This window comes from Parus major, chromosome 7, assembly GCF_001522545.3.
Source record: "Parus major isolate Abel chromosome 7, Parus_major1.1, whole genome shotgun sequence".
Taxonomy (NCBI): Eukaryota; Metazoa; Chordata; class Aves; order Passeriformes; family Paridae; genus Parus; species Parus major.
The window spans coordinates 22,533,727-22,548,196 of record NC_031776.1 but is presented as its reverse complement, the minus strand read 5'-3'; the positions used below and the strand labels follow the sequence as shown (position 1 = coordinate 22,548,196).

Below are 14,470 nucleotides of genomic sequence, written 5' to 3'. Positions count from 1 at the left end.
GGAATGTGTGGCTAAGTGCAGAGGGTCCTAAGCCAGCAGTAAGCCAAAACACCAGTCCCTTCTCAGAACCATAGATTCAATGCCCAAAAATATCATTTTAGAGAGGATAAAGCAAGGCAAGAGGCCCATGGTGGCCACTCAGCCTGGGGAGTGCAGGGTCACTGGACATCCTTGCTTGGGAGTCAACCATCGTTCAAGGGGACAGAGACAGCAGGACAGCTTGAGCTCCTGAGGGTTAGTGGGAAGGAGAGGAGAGGCAATGTTTGAGTCTTTGGAGACTTAAAGCTGCACAGAAATTTGGGGGAACTCATGGGGGAAAAGCCTGGTTTTAATCCAGCTTCGCTTCCTTTAATATATCCAAAAAGCCATCACTGAAAAATCAGTTTTGAAAGTAGAATTTTTTTTCAAGCAAACACTTTCTCCAGTATCACACAGTGTTCAGGTTTTGGCTGTGTGCATTTTGAGAAACTTCCAAGAAGAAATGCTGATGGCTGCTAGGGCTAGAGGAAGCACCGCACCCACCAAGAAGAGACACCCTTTCCCCAAAACCCATCCTGAACATACAGTTCCTCATCCCATCTCTGAGGACCCAAAAACTCATTGAAAGAGGAAGCAAAACCACCCAACAACCGTTACCTAGCAGGCAGCACTCCAAGGAATCACAGCCACTCCCAAAGCCTGTGTCCCCACACACCAGATGTGCCATCCCAGAGCCCACAGTGCTGTCAGCACAGCCACTCTTGAATTGACGTCCCAGCTCAACCCCATCCTTGGCATCCCCAAAGTGGCACAACCCAGAGACAGAGAGGTGGGGGGAATTTGGGCAGCTGCCTGGTGGGCAGAAGATGTGCACCAGCTGCTGGTGCTGCACCACTGCTCAGCCGGCTGAGCTGGCAACACGCTGGTGGCCTCTGCGCCTGCTGACCTTTTGTGCTGCACTTTGGTTTATTTTCACTCTGAATGGCAATAGCAAAGCCAAAAGGGGAGGGAAGGAGACTATAACTGGGGCTGTTGCTCCCAGATCCCTGCCAGGCTCATCCAAAGCTGGCTGTAGCATGCCAGCAACCCTAGCGTGCCACCAGTAAGGATGCCACTCACTGACAAAGAGCTCTCAGTCCCCACGGATGACTGCCACACAGTATGACAGACCTTCAGGTCCAACTTGGACACTGAGAAATCCCACCACGACACAAGGCATGATGTGCCCCTCCTCTAAAGGGAGGAGGACAGGCAAGACTTGGGCTCCGACATCCCTGAGGGACAGCACAAGGGAAGTGTGCTGGAACAGACGCTTGGGCCTGCTCTGAGTGACAGTCCCAACAGTGAGGTTGCATGAGGAAGAGAGATAGAGAGAAAGAAAAGCCTTTCTTACCTTCTTCAGAGTCACCGCCCGCTTCCCCTTCTAGCTCTGAGAGATGCAGGGGCAGGGGAGTGATGGCAGTGGGAAGAGGAGGAAGGAAGGTGCAAGACAGAAAGAGAAATCAGAGTTAAGCAGCTCTGCCTTGCTCAGGCAGGGGCACACAGAGCACAAAGGAGAGCCCCACACCTCCCAACACTGTGCTCCAAATTGAAATCCAGCCTCAGACACCCCCACATCACGTCAACATCCCAGAAACTATGTCCAAAGCCCAGGAGGCTAGCTTCAGATGGGAAAGAGGGAACAGTGCAGCAGAAAATGATCCAAGGGCTCCTCCAAGAAGCCCAGCAAGCACCAAAAAAGCATCAGCTCACCCTTGAGGGCAGAGGGAGAAGGGTCTTGCAGAGCGAGCTCAATCAGCCTGTGGCCCCCAGGCTCAGATGGGTTTGAGGAGGTTACACTCAGCCCTGAGCTGGCTCGGGAAGGGGCCCTGGGTGCTGGGGAGCAGTAAAGTCTGGCTTGGCAGGCTACTCCAGGACATGTCCCCAGGACAGCAGGGCCTTTGCACTCAGAAACTGCTGTCCAGGGTGGAAAGAGCTCTGGATATTGTTCTGGCTGACAGGCTCAGCTCCCAGAGACCAAACTGTCTCCAGCTGTCCTAGGGAGAAGAAGGAATGTAGGGGGTGGGAGAGGGAAGAATATGGGGCTGGGCAGGAAACAGAGACACAGGGTTATCTAGCCTTCACTGCTGAGGTCCTTCCTGTGCTGAGCCCCCCAGGGCAGCACGAACATCCCCCGTGCTTACACAGTCCCAGAGTCCCCACAAAAAGCAGCAAGGACCCCTACAGCCATCTGGCCCCAAAAGGGAGATGGAAGTGCCTTCTCCAAACCAGGGACCCTTCCGGGGTAACCTCACAGATGCCCCCACAAAAGAAATCTGCCTGCAGTCCCCATGTCTGCACTCACCTCCCACTGGATGCAGCAGGATCTCAGCCGGGTTGTGGGGTTTCAGCCCCAGTGCTGAGAGCGGGGTCTTGGCCAGGCCAGGGGGAGAGCGCACTGTCGGCACAGTGGACACAAGAATGTTAGTGGAGGGCTGAGAGGTCACGCTTCAGAAAGGCTGGAGCTGCCCATGGGCTCAGAGCCCCCACAGCCCATCCCACCTACTGGGTGCAAGGGAGGGCTGCTGAGAACACGGGATGCCCTCGAATGAGGCAACACCCTGCAGAAGGATACTTTGGGAAAAGGAGACAGGGTGGGAGGTGACTGGGAACAAGCACCCTGCCCCATTGCAAAGCTGGCAGGATGGAGAAAGGGGACAACTCCCATCAGGGCAGGCCCAGACCCCATCTCCCACCACCATCCCCATAAAGTCCCACCATAAAGTCACGAAGCCCCTTTAATGACTTCAGCCATCCCAACCCAGCTCTCCCACACCTGAACTCCTTTCTGCCAATCCCCACATCTGGCTGGAATCCAGCTGTCCCAGAGCAGCTCATCACCCCCACAAAAGGGACAGAAGGACTGCCAAAAAAAACTTGCCCTCCAGACCAGCTCAATGGGGGGGTGAGAATGTTCACACAGAGGGATGGCAATGTACATGTGAGTTCTGCACCCCTGTGCCCAGACACACACACCAGCAGGAGCTGCCTGTGTGTGTACGGCTATGGGATGGATGGCAGTGGGGTTTCACAGGGCAGGACAGACTGCCCCAAGCAGATTGCACCTCCTCTCATCTCCTCCACACTGGGTTTGCCCCATCTCCCTGATGCTGTATTTTCCCATATCAGGGGAAACCTCAGGGCATCACCTTCAGCAAGAGAGACCGAAAGGCACGAGCCTCCAGCAGTGTCTGAATGTCTCTGACAGGTGGCAGTGGCACAGGGCCTGTGGCAAGGCCGGGAGGCAGTGGGTGCTGGGAGGTCCAGAGGAAAGCCAGACCCTTTCTCTGAGGCCAGGTCCACCCAGCAGCCTGGGGCAGGAGCAGCCGAGCAGCCAAGTCCCTGGGAAACTAAGACAGTGGCACCTTCCCCAGTGGGTGTCTGATTTCCTCAAATCCAGCTGACCCCAAGCCACAATGTCAGCTCACACCTCAGCTGGCTGATGAGCAGCAGGGTCCTCACAGGGCCAGGAATTCTCCCGGGAACAACATCCCCCAACAGAGGGGAATTGCTCCTGTATCCCCCAGGGCCACTTTGGCAAGGCCTGAAAGCTGCAGCTTCAAGCTTCCCAGGCTTTCCTGGCTGCTGCTGGATAAGCAGCACTGTCTCAGGACCACAACCCCAGCCAGGCTGTGTCTGTCACCTCTGCAAGTGACTCATCCCCCAAAGCCACTGACCCACTGCCAAAGGAGCTGCTGCTGACCCAGAGCTGAGCTCTCAGTCCCCAGGAACAACAGGGCCATTTCCGAGCTGCCAAGCACCCCGGCAATGCTCCCACACTCATCTCCTCATCCCAAGAGAGAGGGCTCAAACATCAGAGCACTGCAGGGAAGGAAGAGCAACAACCCCAGACCCCTTAGGCTGAACTGTGGGGGGCAGGTGGCTTCACTGCAACCAGGACATGGCATCAGAGGGAGCTGAGCCCAGCCCAAGCATCACCAACCCTAGAGCATCCCTCAGCCTTCAGCCTACAGAAGTGTTTTAGAGAGGATGGGGGGCTGCCATCTTTTTAATGGGTTTCCCAGTTGACTGGCTGCTCCACTGCACTGCTCTGGCCCAAGCCATGCTGTGCCGACGTGTGGCTGCTCCTCAGGGTTTGTTGCTCAAGTTGGTCACACAAACCCAGTCCACACAAACCCACCATGACTGAGAGAGGGTAAGTCAGAACAGAGATGCTGTGCTGGAGGAGCAGAGACAAGATGCATGCAAAGAGCATGCATCCCAGCCTTTTTCCCCTCTTGCCTTTGAAACTTTGAGCAAGAAGTGACATGGTGTGCGTCTGCCCTCCTGATCTTCAGTCCCTCCTGCCTCCCCGCTCCCACTCGCCTGCCACCGCAGTTTTGCTTCTCTTCATGCCATGCCAGTAAGAAAAGTGGGGAGATGCAGGATTGGGATGAGGTGAAAGCATGCTTCTCTCCTCATCCAGTCATGGGATCCCATCAAAAAAACACCCCAGTGAGTGGAGGGTGAGAAAAAGCCAAGTCAAGGTGTCAAGCATGGGATGCTGAAGTAAGTGGAGCATGCATGGAGTGGCAGGATGTGGAGGAGAAAGGAGGATGGAGAGGAGGAATGGTTAACATGGCGGTGGGTATGTGGAACCTGGAGCTGTCTGACCCTTGGCAAATTTCTGGCTTGCCCAGAGCCACCCACTGAGCCCCTCTGCCTCCCGAAGCCACGGCACTTACAGGTGTTGGAGTAAGGGGTTTGTGGTGACACAGGGAAGGCTGGGGTGGGGGGAGAAATCTCACCGCCGCTGGAGGGTGGGCTGGTGGGGGAGGCACCCTCCATCTCCTCGAAGGCTTCCTTGTAGCTGTGGAGGTGAGGCTGGGAAGATCAGGAAAAAGGGTCAGTCTCATCCCTATGATGGACACAAACCTGTAGGACACCCCAAGGAGAGGGCAGAGGGGGCAAAAGGAAGGGTTTCACCTCCTCTCTGTTAACTACCACCACCACCACCACAAAAACCATCACTGATCCCAAACTCTATGGATGCTGTGAATGCTGAGCAAACCATCCCCCTCCCCTCCCTGGAGGCATGTCTCCACAGTCAGCCACCCCCCAAACCCAGCACTCCCTACTCCACACACCTCTTTGGGCCTCCCTCCAGGGTTGGCTGCGATAGTGCTGACCACCTCAGGTGAGAGAACGGTGGGGCTGCGGGGCGAGCTGGGCTCTGGTGAGCTCTTTTCATAGTGGCTGTCGCTGGGGGTCCGCTTGCGGGCAGGGACAGCGCTCTCCTCCAGAGGCTTCTCCCGGGACTGCACCCCTGAAGGGCAAGCACAGGGTTGTAGAGGGGTGAGGAGCTGCCAGATGAGATGGGGACCAGCAGGAGATGCTCCAGGCCTGACCTGAGAGGTCTCAGCTTCAGCACTCACCTGCATCAAACCCCCAGACCAGCATGGGTAGCTGGAGCACATATACCCTACAACAGCGACCCCATGATAAAGCAAGGCAAGGCTGTGGCTAGTGGCTGAAGTGCTGCACTAGCCTTCCCAAGCACCATTAGATTCTTGGGACAACAACCTCCAGCAGTGGGTACAAGGGGCAAGAGCATCCTGAGATTAGTCCAGACAGCCCAGCCCTGCAGAGCCAGGAAGCAACAGGGCCTCCCAACAGCATCATAGTGGGAAAGGACCAAATCACCCAGCACAAGGACAGCTGTATTCAGCCTGCACCCCTGCTCCCACAGCCAGATGTGGCTTCAACCACAGCAGTGGAAAAAGCCTGGTTTTGTGAACCCCTGAGGCAGAGGGAGCACTGGATCAAGAAGAAAGAACCCAACAGAGGAATGGTGGAGGGAACCCTAAAAAAAACACTGCTGCTCTGTCCCTAGTGCAAAGCCCCTCTAAAAGGAGAGATCAGCATCTCCCCTCCATCTTCCCCCAGACATCCTTCACGGGTGCCAGCAGCATGAACCACCAGTGCCCACAGCATGGCAGGAAAAACAGAGCGACCAAGTCATCGCAGGAAAATGGGTTTCTTGGGCTGTGGAGATCCCCGTTGGCTGGGATAAAGCCCGGGAACACCAAGCTGGCACAGGGCAGGGCAGCTCAACTCTGCCAGCACCTGACAGTGCCCAAACACACTTTCTATCCCACCTCACCTGGTTAAGAGGTTAATCTGGGCTCATGGATGATGGTGCCAGGTTCAGTGCACACCAACACCACAGAGTATGATGGGCACAGCTCAGAGCCCCGTGGGACTCACACTCCTACCCACTAGCAGAGGTGACAACACTGTCCCCTCTACTTTTCTCACAGAATCATTAAGCACTCATGCTCCCCTTGGTCAGCACATTAGGGAAGAAAAAAAGAGAAAAAAGAGGGGGGGGAAAAAAAAAGGCGAAAGGCCAGCATCACGCTCCAGGAAATGCACTTTTCAAACACCAACTCCTTTCCCACGGGCTGGCGGAGGAAAACCAGCCATCAGCTGCTTCCCCTCACTCCGCGGGGCTCCGCATGGGACCCAGGCCCCACGCCCGCTGACCTCCCCTGCTCACTGCTCGGCACACACAGCACTGCGCTCCCGGCCGGGGAAGGGGCTGCGAGGGCACGGGGGAAGGAGGTGGCCCAGGCACATTTCTAAATAATCAGCCCAGTGAATGGCAACAACAATCAAATCGCGGCTCGGGGGGAGAGGCGGCCAGGCTGCGAGGCGGGGGACTCGAGCCAACGGGGCTGGCTCCAGCCGCGGAGGCGGCCTGGAAAATTCCACTAAGAGCAGCTTTGAAACACAACTCCCGATCCCTTCTGCAGGTGCTCACCGGCACGGGGGGATGGCCATTAAAAAGACTCGTGGAGAGAACGGGGGGACACAGAGGATCCCTGGGATGCTTTCTTGCAGTATGGGCAGCACTGCATAGGGCCACCCCGTATCTTTTGTCCTGCTCTTCATTTTAAGGGAGTAAAGCCCGCAGCTGTGAACACAGGGAAAAACAAGATACTGGGGAGGGGGGAAGCAAACTCTAATATTTTCTTTTTTTCCTTCCACTTTGTGTATTATGGGTTCTCCTGAACACTGCAGGAGCATCACCAGGAGCATCCCTCAGCCCATTCCAAAGTGAGCTGCAGGGCCCGAGCACTTCAGAGAGGCAGGGACTGGCTCCTCGAGCTGTGCACGCCTGCCTTGCTTTGCATTTTCCATTTGGGAAGCACTAAATACGGCAGATGGATGGAGCCTGACAATCAGTGCACATCACACATCTGCAGCGTGGGACCCCCTGCTCCATCCCCAGGGCTCCACGTCACCTAACCACAGGGTGCTGGATCTGGCCCACTGGGACACCCAGGAGCTCAGCAAGCTCTGGCTGCTCCACTCCCCAGACATGGAAAGCGGCCGGGGCCACAGGGAGGGGAGGGAAGAGAAGGGAAAAAAGGGACTCATTGTTCAGGAGCGGAGAGTGGGAAACTTCACAGGCCGCCCGGAGCAAAGCCTGGAGGAAACCCAGGCTCTGAGCATGGCTCTCCCGACCCCCTGGGTGATTTATGGGATGGAAACTATGCTTGAAAAACAAACTCTCCTTTCCCCAGCTTGCTTTGCCCCCTCAGCAGACATATAGCCTCCCTTAGCCATGGTACTGTCACTGGATTCACAAGGATGCCGTAATCAGCTGCAGGATGGGAGATTCCTGTCCACAAAGGGGGAGCAGCAGCCTGCACCCCACTCCTCACCCTCTCACCCAACCTCCCACTGCTCATTTAAGTGCCTAACCTACTACAAACCCATTGCCCTCAGAATGAGCACAGTTCTAGGGCTGGGGAAGGGCAGGAAGCACAACAGCTGAGGAAGGAGGAAACAGGAACGATGGCAAACCCAGGTAATTTTGCAGCTGGGGAGCCAGGTTTTAGGTCAAATCAGGAGGCAGCTGCTTTTAGGCCACGAGATGCTAGAACTAGGCAAGAGCCAGGTGACATCCCCACAGTGGACAGGAGAGAACAAAGAAGCGTCCCAAGGCCCTCAGGATGTGCGCTCGGCAGTTAAAGCTGGACGGGGACACAACACCCAGAGCAGAGAGATGCAAACTCTCCCTGCCTTCATGAGAAACAGACACTGTCCTGTGCTGCTCCTCACCAGAGCCCAATTCACGCCATCCTGACACAGACCACTCCCCACATCCCACCTGATTACCCCAAATGGGTACGATAAGCACTCTGTGCTTAGGACTGGGAGGGTTCAAACCTCTTTGGTTCTCCTGGGGAGAAACCCAAGGTGACAGTGGGAAGAGAAAGGTCACACAGAAAGATGGTGACTCCCCAGCCCCACTCCATCTCCCACCTTCTCCTTGCCCTGGGACAAGTGGGTGCACACCAAGCATGCATCACTCAGGGCAGGCTCACCTTCAAGGAGCAAAAGGCACGCTGCATAAAATCCAGCCTCAGCAGTCCACAGCCCCCAGCTGCAGACCAAGACATGGGGATCCCTAAACTCTCTTGTAGGAGAGACCCTTCTGGGCTGACAACTGGCTAAACCTGGATTCTGTGGAACTGCAGCCCAGCCCCTGCTTCCCAAGGGGGTGAGCCACGGTCAGGACAAAGCTTTGAAGGGATGCAGCAAGGGTCCAGAACTGTCCCAGCAATGAAAACCCCACCAGCAGGAAGTGCCAGATGCAAAACCAAGCGTGGGCAGGGGAGTCTGTACCCGAGGCCAGGGGCTCCCCCATCACTGGAGGAGTTCAGTGGGAGCCCTGACCATCACTCTGCTGAGAAAAGGGATCAATCCTGCCTGGAGATGGTCTCCTGAGCCTCCCTCCATCCCACATCCATGCAACACACAGATCACTCAGCATGCATAGAGGAGGAAGGAAGGATGAGAGGGAAGGAGGAGTGAAGGGGAAGGAGAGAGAGAAGATGGGAAAAGGAAGGAAGGATGAGAGGGAAGAAAGCAAGAGAAGGAAGGATGGATGGGGAAGGTTGGAGAACAAGGAAGGAGAGGAAAGGAAGGAGGTGGAATGAACGAACCGGAGAAGGACCGTTGCTGGTTCAGAGGAGGACGGGGGACTTTGGTGCTCTTGTTGAGTTCCCTGAGCTTGGCGTTGTACTCTGCCAGCATACCAGGACAGGGAGTGCAAGGAGAGTGGGAGGTCACAGAGGACAGACACAGTCCCCCACAGAGAGAGCAAGGGGCAGACAGGACAAATGTCACAAGATACAACAGGGGGGAGAGAGAGAGAGAGAGAGAGAGAGAGAAAAAAAAGAAGAGAAAATATTAGCTGGGGTCCAATAGATGAGTCTGGGGTCATTTGGGGTCTGAAGGAGCTTGGTCTCTGCTTGGAGCTGCTTTTCCATCAGCCAACTTGCCTGGCTACAGGCACCACATAAACCCACCCGTATGGGAAATCAATGGTGGCTCCTAGTCATATATATCTGTGTGCAACACCACAGTTGTCCCATCACCATTCCCTCAGGCATGGCACCATGCAGGTCCCCTTCACCACAGAATTCTCAGGGCTGGGACAAGAAGGGGTGACCCCAGATGCCATGCTAGGACATGACAGGGACTTAAAGGATGACAGGACCACCTCCCCTCTGTGGGGATATGTTGGGCATGCCAGCACTGCCCTGTGCCATCTCTTCCCCTCCATCTTCAGCAGGAAGAAGGAATGGGAGCATTCCCCCACCAAGAACGGAGGAGGTGTGAGATGCTCCTCATCTCTGCGCCAGGACATGCAGGCAATTTATAGCAGCAGGGAATGTAAACAAACATGTCCATGCCCCACAGTTCCCGCTGGCTGTCCCCTCCCATCGCTGGCTTCAGGACACCTTGTTCCCACCAGAGGTCAGGGCACCCGCCTGCGCTGGCCCCACCTCAGCACAGAAGGCCCAGCTCCAGTGGAGACAGGTGGCTACAGGCTGGGGACCATCCCCCAGATGCCTCTCTCCTCCCTGGGAAACCCAGGGGATGACAGTGACCCCAGCCCAGCCCTAAGGACCAGACTCAAGGGTTGGGGGATAGATTTTTCTGGTAGACACCATCAAAAATCCATTCTCCACACACTGCTAGTACTCGTCCTCCTCTCTTTAGAAATGCCCACTTTTCCAGCCCATTTTAATGCCTCTTCATATGGGGCAGCAAGGGAGGGCAGGCAGGTGCTGCTTATAGCATAAAATCCAGACATACAGCGGGGTTTAGGCATCCATGTGTCCTTAGGTTTGTTTAAATTCTTTGCAAAAGCCCCATGACCCTTTGTGAATCTGATCTGGATCACAGAGGTCAGGTTCAGACGGATGCGAACTTCCTCCAACAACTCTAGGACCCTCCTCAATCCCATTCCTGCCACTGGCACCCCTCCTGCCTCCCACCCTGTGACTCAGTCCCCACTCCTGGGAGGCTGATGCTGTTGGATTTTTCCAGCCAAGCCTTTTCCCCCTCCCTCTAATGCCGGGCGAGCTTCTGGACTGAGCACAGAGTTGGAAGGGACGGAGCTGCCAAGCCCCAGCATCACGAGCTGGCCCAGAGCCCCAAACCTTTCCCAAATGTCACTCCACAATTGAACAACTGCAGCCGAAGCAGTGGGGAGGGAGAGCACCAAGCTGCCACAGCACCCTGGCACCTTCTTTCCGGGCGGCTGGGACACTCTTGTGTCCCCAAAGCCCCTAAACTAGAGCTGCAGGAGGACACGGGATTGGTGGATGCAGCTTCCCCTCCACAGCACAGAGCTAATGCCTTCATCCCACCACAGCACTGACACTCAGCAGTGCACCCAGCCAAGCACCAAACCCCTCTGGCAGGGCTGGGAAATGTCTTCCCAGCCCCTGACCACTGCCCCATGGCTAGGTCCAGATTCAAACCACCCTGGGCCAAGCTGGGCAGAATTACAGCTGACAGACAACAGCCTAGTCCCCACTCCAGCAGCACCCCAGCTCCCAAAGGAGGAAGTCTGAGCACTGAACCCAGCAATCCAGGGGGGACAGCAGAAACTGTAATCAGGGATGAGCACAGCTACATCAAACGCAAGGCAAGTTCTCTGTTGGCATCATACACCAGATCACACTCCAGGCAGGGAGTCCAAGTGGGGTCCAGGTAGGACAACCTCAGCCAGAGATGAAAACGTTTTCCCAAACTCTCCATATTCTCCCCAGAAGATCCAGCAACTGGCCCCGCCACCAGGGATGGACCAGCTCTGTTACCTTAACCCTCAGCCACCCCTTCCCACCTCTGGCCAATGCTTCGGCAGACAGCAAGCTGCAAAGGAGGATCTCAGCAAAAAAGAGCAGCAAAGGCTGTTCCCCTGGCCTGTATGTCTCCATGGAAAGTGGCTCAGTCCCAAGCCCAGATCCAGCATGGACAAGGAGTCTCCACATCAGTTATCCCCAGTTTTACCATGCATGCCACCCCCGTGTGCTCCAGCACCTTGGGACATGCGATCCTCCCCATCCCCCCAAGGAATCAAAGGATCCTACCTGCTACCCTGTGGGCCACCAGGCCCTCCAGATTCAAGGGCTCTTCTGCTGACCTCGACAGGTCTTCATAGCTCTCCGGTCCCTTCAGGGGCATCTGGTTTTGTGCTGGGACGGTGGGGGAAGGTGGGGAGGAGGTGAGTTGCTGCTGAGACCCCACAGGGCTGTAGCACGAGGTGCCGAGTGGGCCAGTGCCCATCTGTGCTCCGGCCGGGGCATGGCTGTAGCTCCTGGGCTCTGGCAGCGGTGCCAGCTGGTAACTGTAGGGTGAATAGGTTTCCCGATAATCATGCACCCCATAGTCCAGCTCTCCAGGAGAATAGGCTTTGCCCCCGGGCTCAGAGACCACGGGGCTCACGGACGTGCCGAAGGACCTCGGCTGGGCCACCTGCGGAGTTGGCCGGGCGTAGAGACCAGCAATGGGCTGGGTCGAAAGGGAGGAGGGCAGGGGTCCAGCTGGCTTGTCCTGACGGGAGGTGGCAGGCACACTCTGTGACTTGTGGACGGCAGGAGCGAGGTCCAGCATGAGGACATCCAGCGCTTCGATGGACTGCTCAATCTCCCGGCGAGAGGGCACCCGGGGGAATTCAGGCATGCTGTGGCTGTGGGGGGGCACCGTCTGCAGCGGGCTGGGCTGGGGGCTGCAGCTAGAGATGCTGGGGCTGTGGCTCTCCATGCCACCCTCCTGCAGCCGGGAAGGTGGCCGGCTTCCTCCTTGCTGCTGCCAGGAATTCAAGCCCCTCTGCACAGCCTCCCGGCTGCTGGTACTGCGAGCCGGGGCCTGGGGCAGCACCGGGTTCACGTCGTACTTGGCAGTGTCCACTGCCGGGAAGGACCGGGAGCGGTAGGTTCCGGGGTGGTCGTAGGCATACAAGTAGGGCTGGGAGCCGGGCAGTTGCTGAGGCTGGAGCCACCCTGGGGCATGGGAGCCCGGCAGGCGCTGTGGGTAGCCTGCCAGGTGCTCCTGAGCGGATGCCGAGGGCCGCAAGGAAGGCAGCGTGTCACGGAGGTGGTGGCCCATCAGGGTGTTCTGGTTGTTGTAGGGGTAGCCACCATTGGAGAGCGGCTCTCCATCGTACAGCCCCTCCTTCAGCAGCTTCTCAGCCCCATTGCAGCTTGAGGGGCCATTGGGCAGGGAGGACAGGCTCCCCACCCGGGGTGCCTCCTGGTAGCCGGTCTCACTGGCAGTGGTGGTGCCATCCAAGGAGGAGAGCGTGCCCAGGCTGCCCACACTGTGCCCATCCTGGTTGGGCAGCTCATCATCCAAGATATCCGTCTCCCGCTCGGCCACCAGTGCCGCGGCATTGCCATTGACGTGCACCTGAGCCGGCACCACGTGGCGGCCCGGCATGGCGGGCAGGCGTGCTGGCACAGGGCCGGGCACGTGGTTGTGCATGGGCGGCGCACTCTCCAGGCCAAAGCCAACGAGGAGACGATCCAGCTCCTGCTTCTCCTCGGGGCTCAGCACCGCCTGGCCGCTGGGTGCTGCGCTCACCCCCGGCTCATCGGTCCGGTCGGTCTTGGTGGAGGCGGTGGAGTTGCCCGAGTCGCTGCTCACTGAGAGTGTGTGCTCGACGTGGTTGGGTGCTGCCGAGAGCGGGAGTCGGGCAGCGTTGACGGCACCGGTGCTGCCGTGGAGGGAGTCTTTCTTCTTCACTTTAGCGTAGAGGCTCCCATCCAGGGGCCCTTGTGTGTGCCCAACCTCTGCAAGGGGAGAAACGAACACGAGACCCCAGATCAATTGCTGGCTCTCTGCACGGAGCTAATGGGTCCCATTAGCCGGTGATTTCGATTTCTTCCGTGTGCCAGAACACTTAACGACCAGCATCGAGGTCTCCTCGGCACCCTCCACACTCCCACCGGCGCCACCATGCAGAGACATCGGAGCCAGGTCCTCCCCAACCCCATGCCCCCACAGCCCCCCGATTCACACACAAGCACTGCCTCCTCCACTGGGATCCACCAAATATCCCGTGCACTATTTCCAGGGATCATTCCTGGCGATTCTCCTCCATGGTTGGCAAGGGCCAGGGCTACCCACAGTTAGTGATAGCTGCTCCGAAGGGCTCATCCAGCCCCAAAGGGCCATGTAGCATCAGGGAGGCAAACAGGGAGGGTGGAGGAGATGCACCACAAACCATAGGAGGACGGGTGGAGGCAATCAGTATGTGGCCTCGTAGCTCTTTGTGTCTCCAGCTGGATGGATGTACTCAGCCCACGGGTGAAGGACAGATGAGCCACAGACCCACCTTCCCTCTCCCTGCCCACTCTCCTCCCAGATGATGCATGGATCCAGCCAGACAGACATCCTTGACTTTTTCTTCCCTGGCTACAGACAGGCTCCCACCATTTCTGTTCTTCCCCTTCCCTCTCTCAGGGCAGGTCAACCTGCCCCAGAGCTTCTGTACTGACAGTGCCACTGCACAACCCTGAACATGCAGCATCTCCTCCCCAGGAAGGTCCTGGCACCATGATTCAAGTCCAGTGTGGGCAGCTGGCTCTGCTCCACAGCCCCAAAAGGCTGGGGAGCAGCCAGGGCATGGCAGCATCACTGCCAGTAATCCTGCACTCCAGCTCTGAGCCCCCCAGCTTCCATCACACCCATCAGCACCAACACCACAACCAGCTGCACCCTTTGAACCTTTCCAAGTGGGGCAGACAGATTTTGGGGTTACAGAGGGCCCCTGGCCATTGACAGCAATGGGAATAGCTCCCAAGCTGCATCCCCCCCTGCCAGAGCAGCACAGCACAGACCAGGCTGCAGACTCTTGTTTTTCCAGCTCCCTGACGAGGTTTCCTGGAAGGTCCTGCGAGCAGTGTTAAACACTTTCTTTTGGAGGAAAAAATGACTCTTCCCTGGCGGGGGGCCAGGCGGCTGACTCAGGGACGGAAGACGGCCCTAGCACGATAGTGTGAAATCAGAGCGGTCCTATCTGCAAGCAAAACACTTCCGAGCGGGGACAGCTTAACCAGCCCCACGCCACCGCACCCCGGCAGCTCCCACGCCAACAACCCCCCTCACCACAAAGCACAGGACAGCAATAACACTGAGCCCA

The 14,470-nt window shown here is 57.2% G+C and overlaps 1 protein-coding gene across 9 annotated transcripts in view; it reads right to left on the bottom strand.

Annotated features, from left to right (window-relative positions):
- Positions 1-14,470, bottom strand: part of TNS1 (tensin 1) — a 62,381-nt gene that overhangs the window by 13,885 nt on the left and 34,026 nt on the right. For 6 of the 9 annotated variants that reach the window (XM_015634736.3, XM_033515872.1, XM_033515875.1 and 3 more), the window contains 5 exons: positions 11,418-13,118; positions 5,106-5,284; positions 4,704-4,842; positions 2,324-2,416; positions 1,373-1,408 (listed from right to left, as the gene is read on the bottom strand). In XM_015634736.3, coding sequence (XP_015490222.1) covers positions 1,373-1,408; positions 2,324-2,416; positions 4,704-4,842; positions 5,106-5,284; positions 11,418-13,118 — 2,148 coding nt within the window. The remainder of the gene's footprint in view (positions 1-1,372; positions 1,409-2,323; positions 2,417-4,703; positions 4,843-5,105; positions 5,285-11,417; positions 13,119-14,470) is intronic. The other 3 variants (XM_033515871.1, XM_033515870.1, XM_033515873.1) reach the window with 3 other exon arrangements.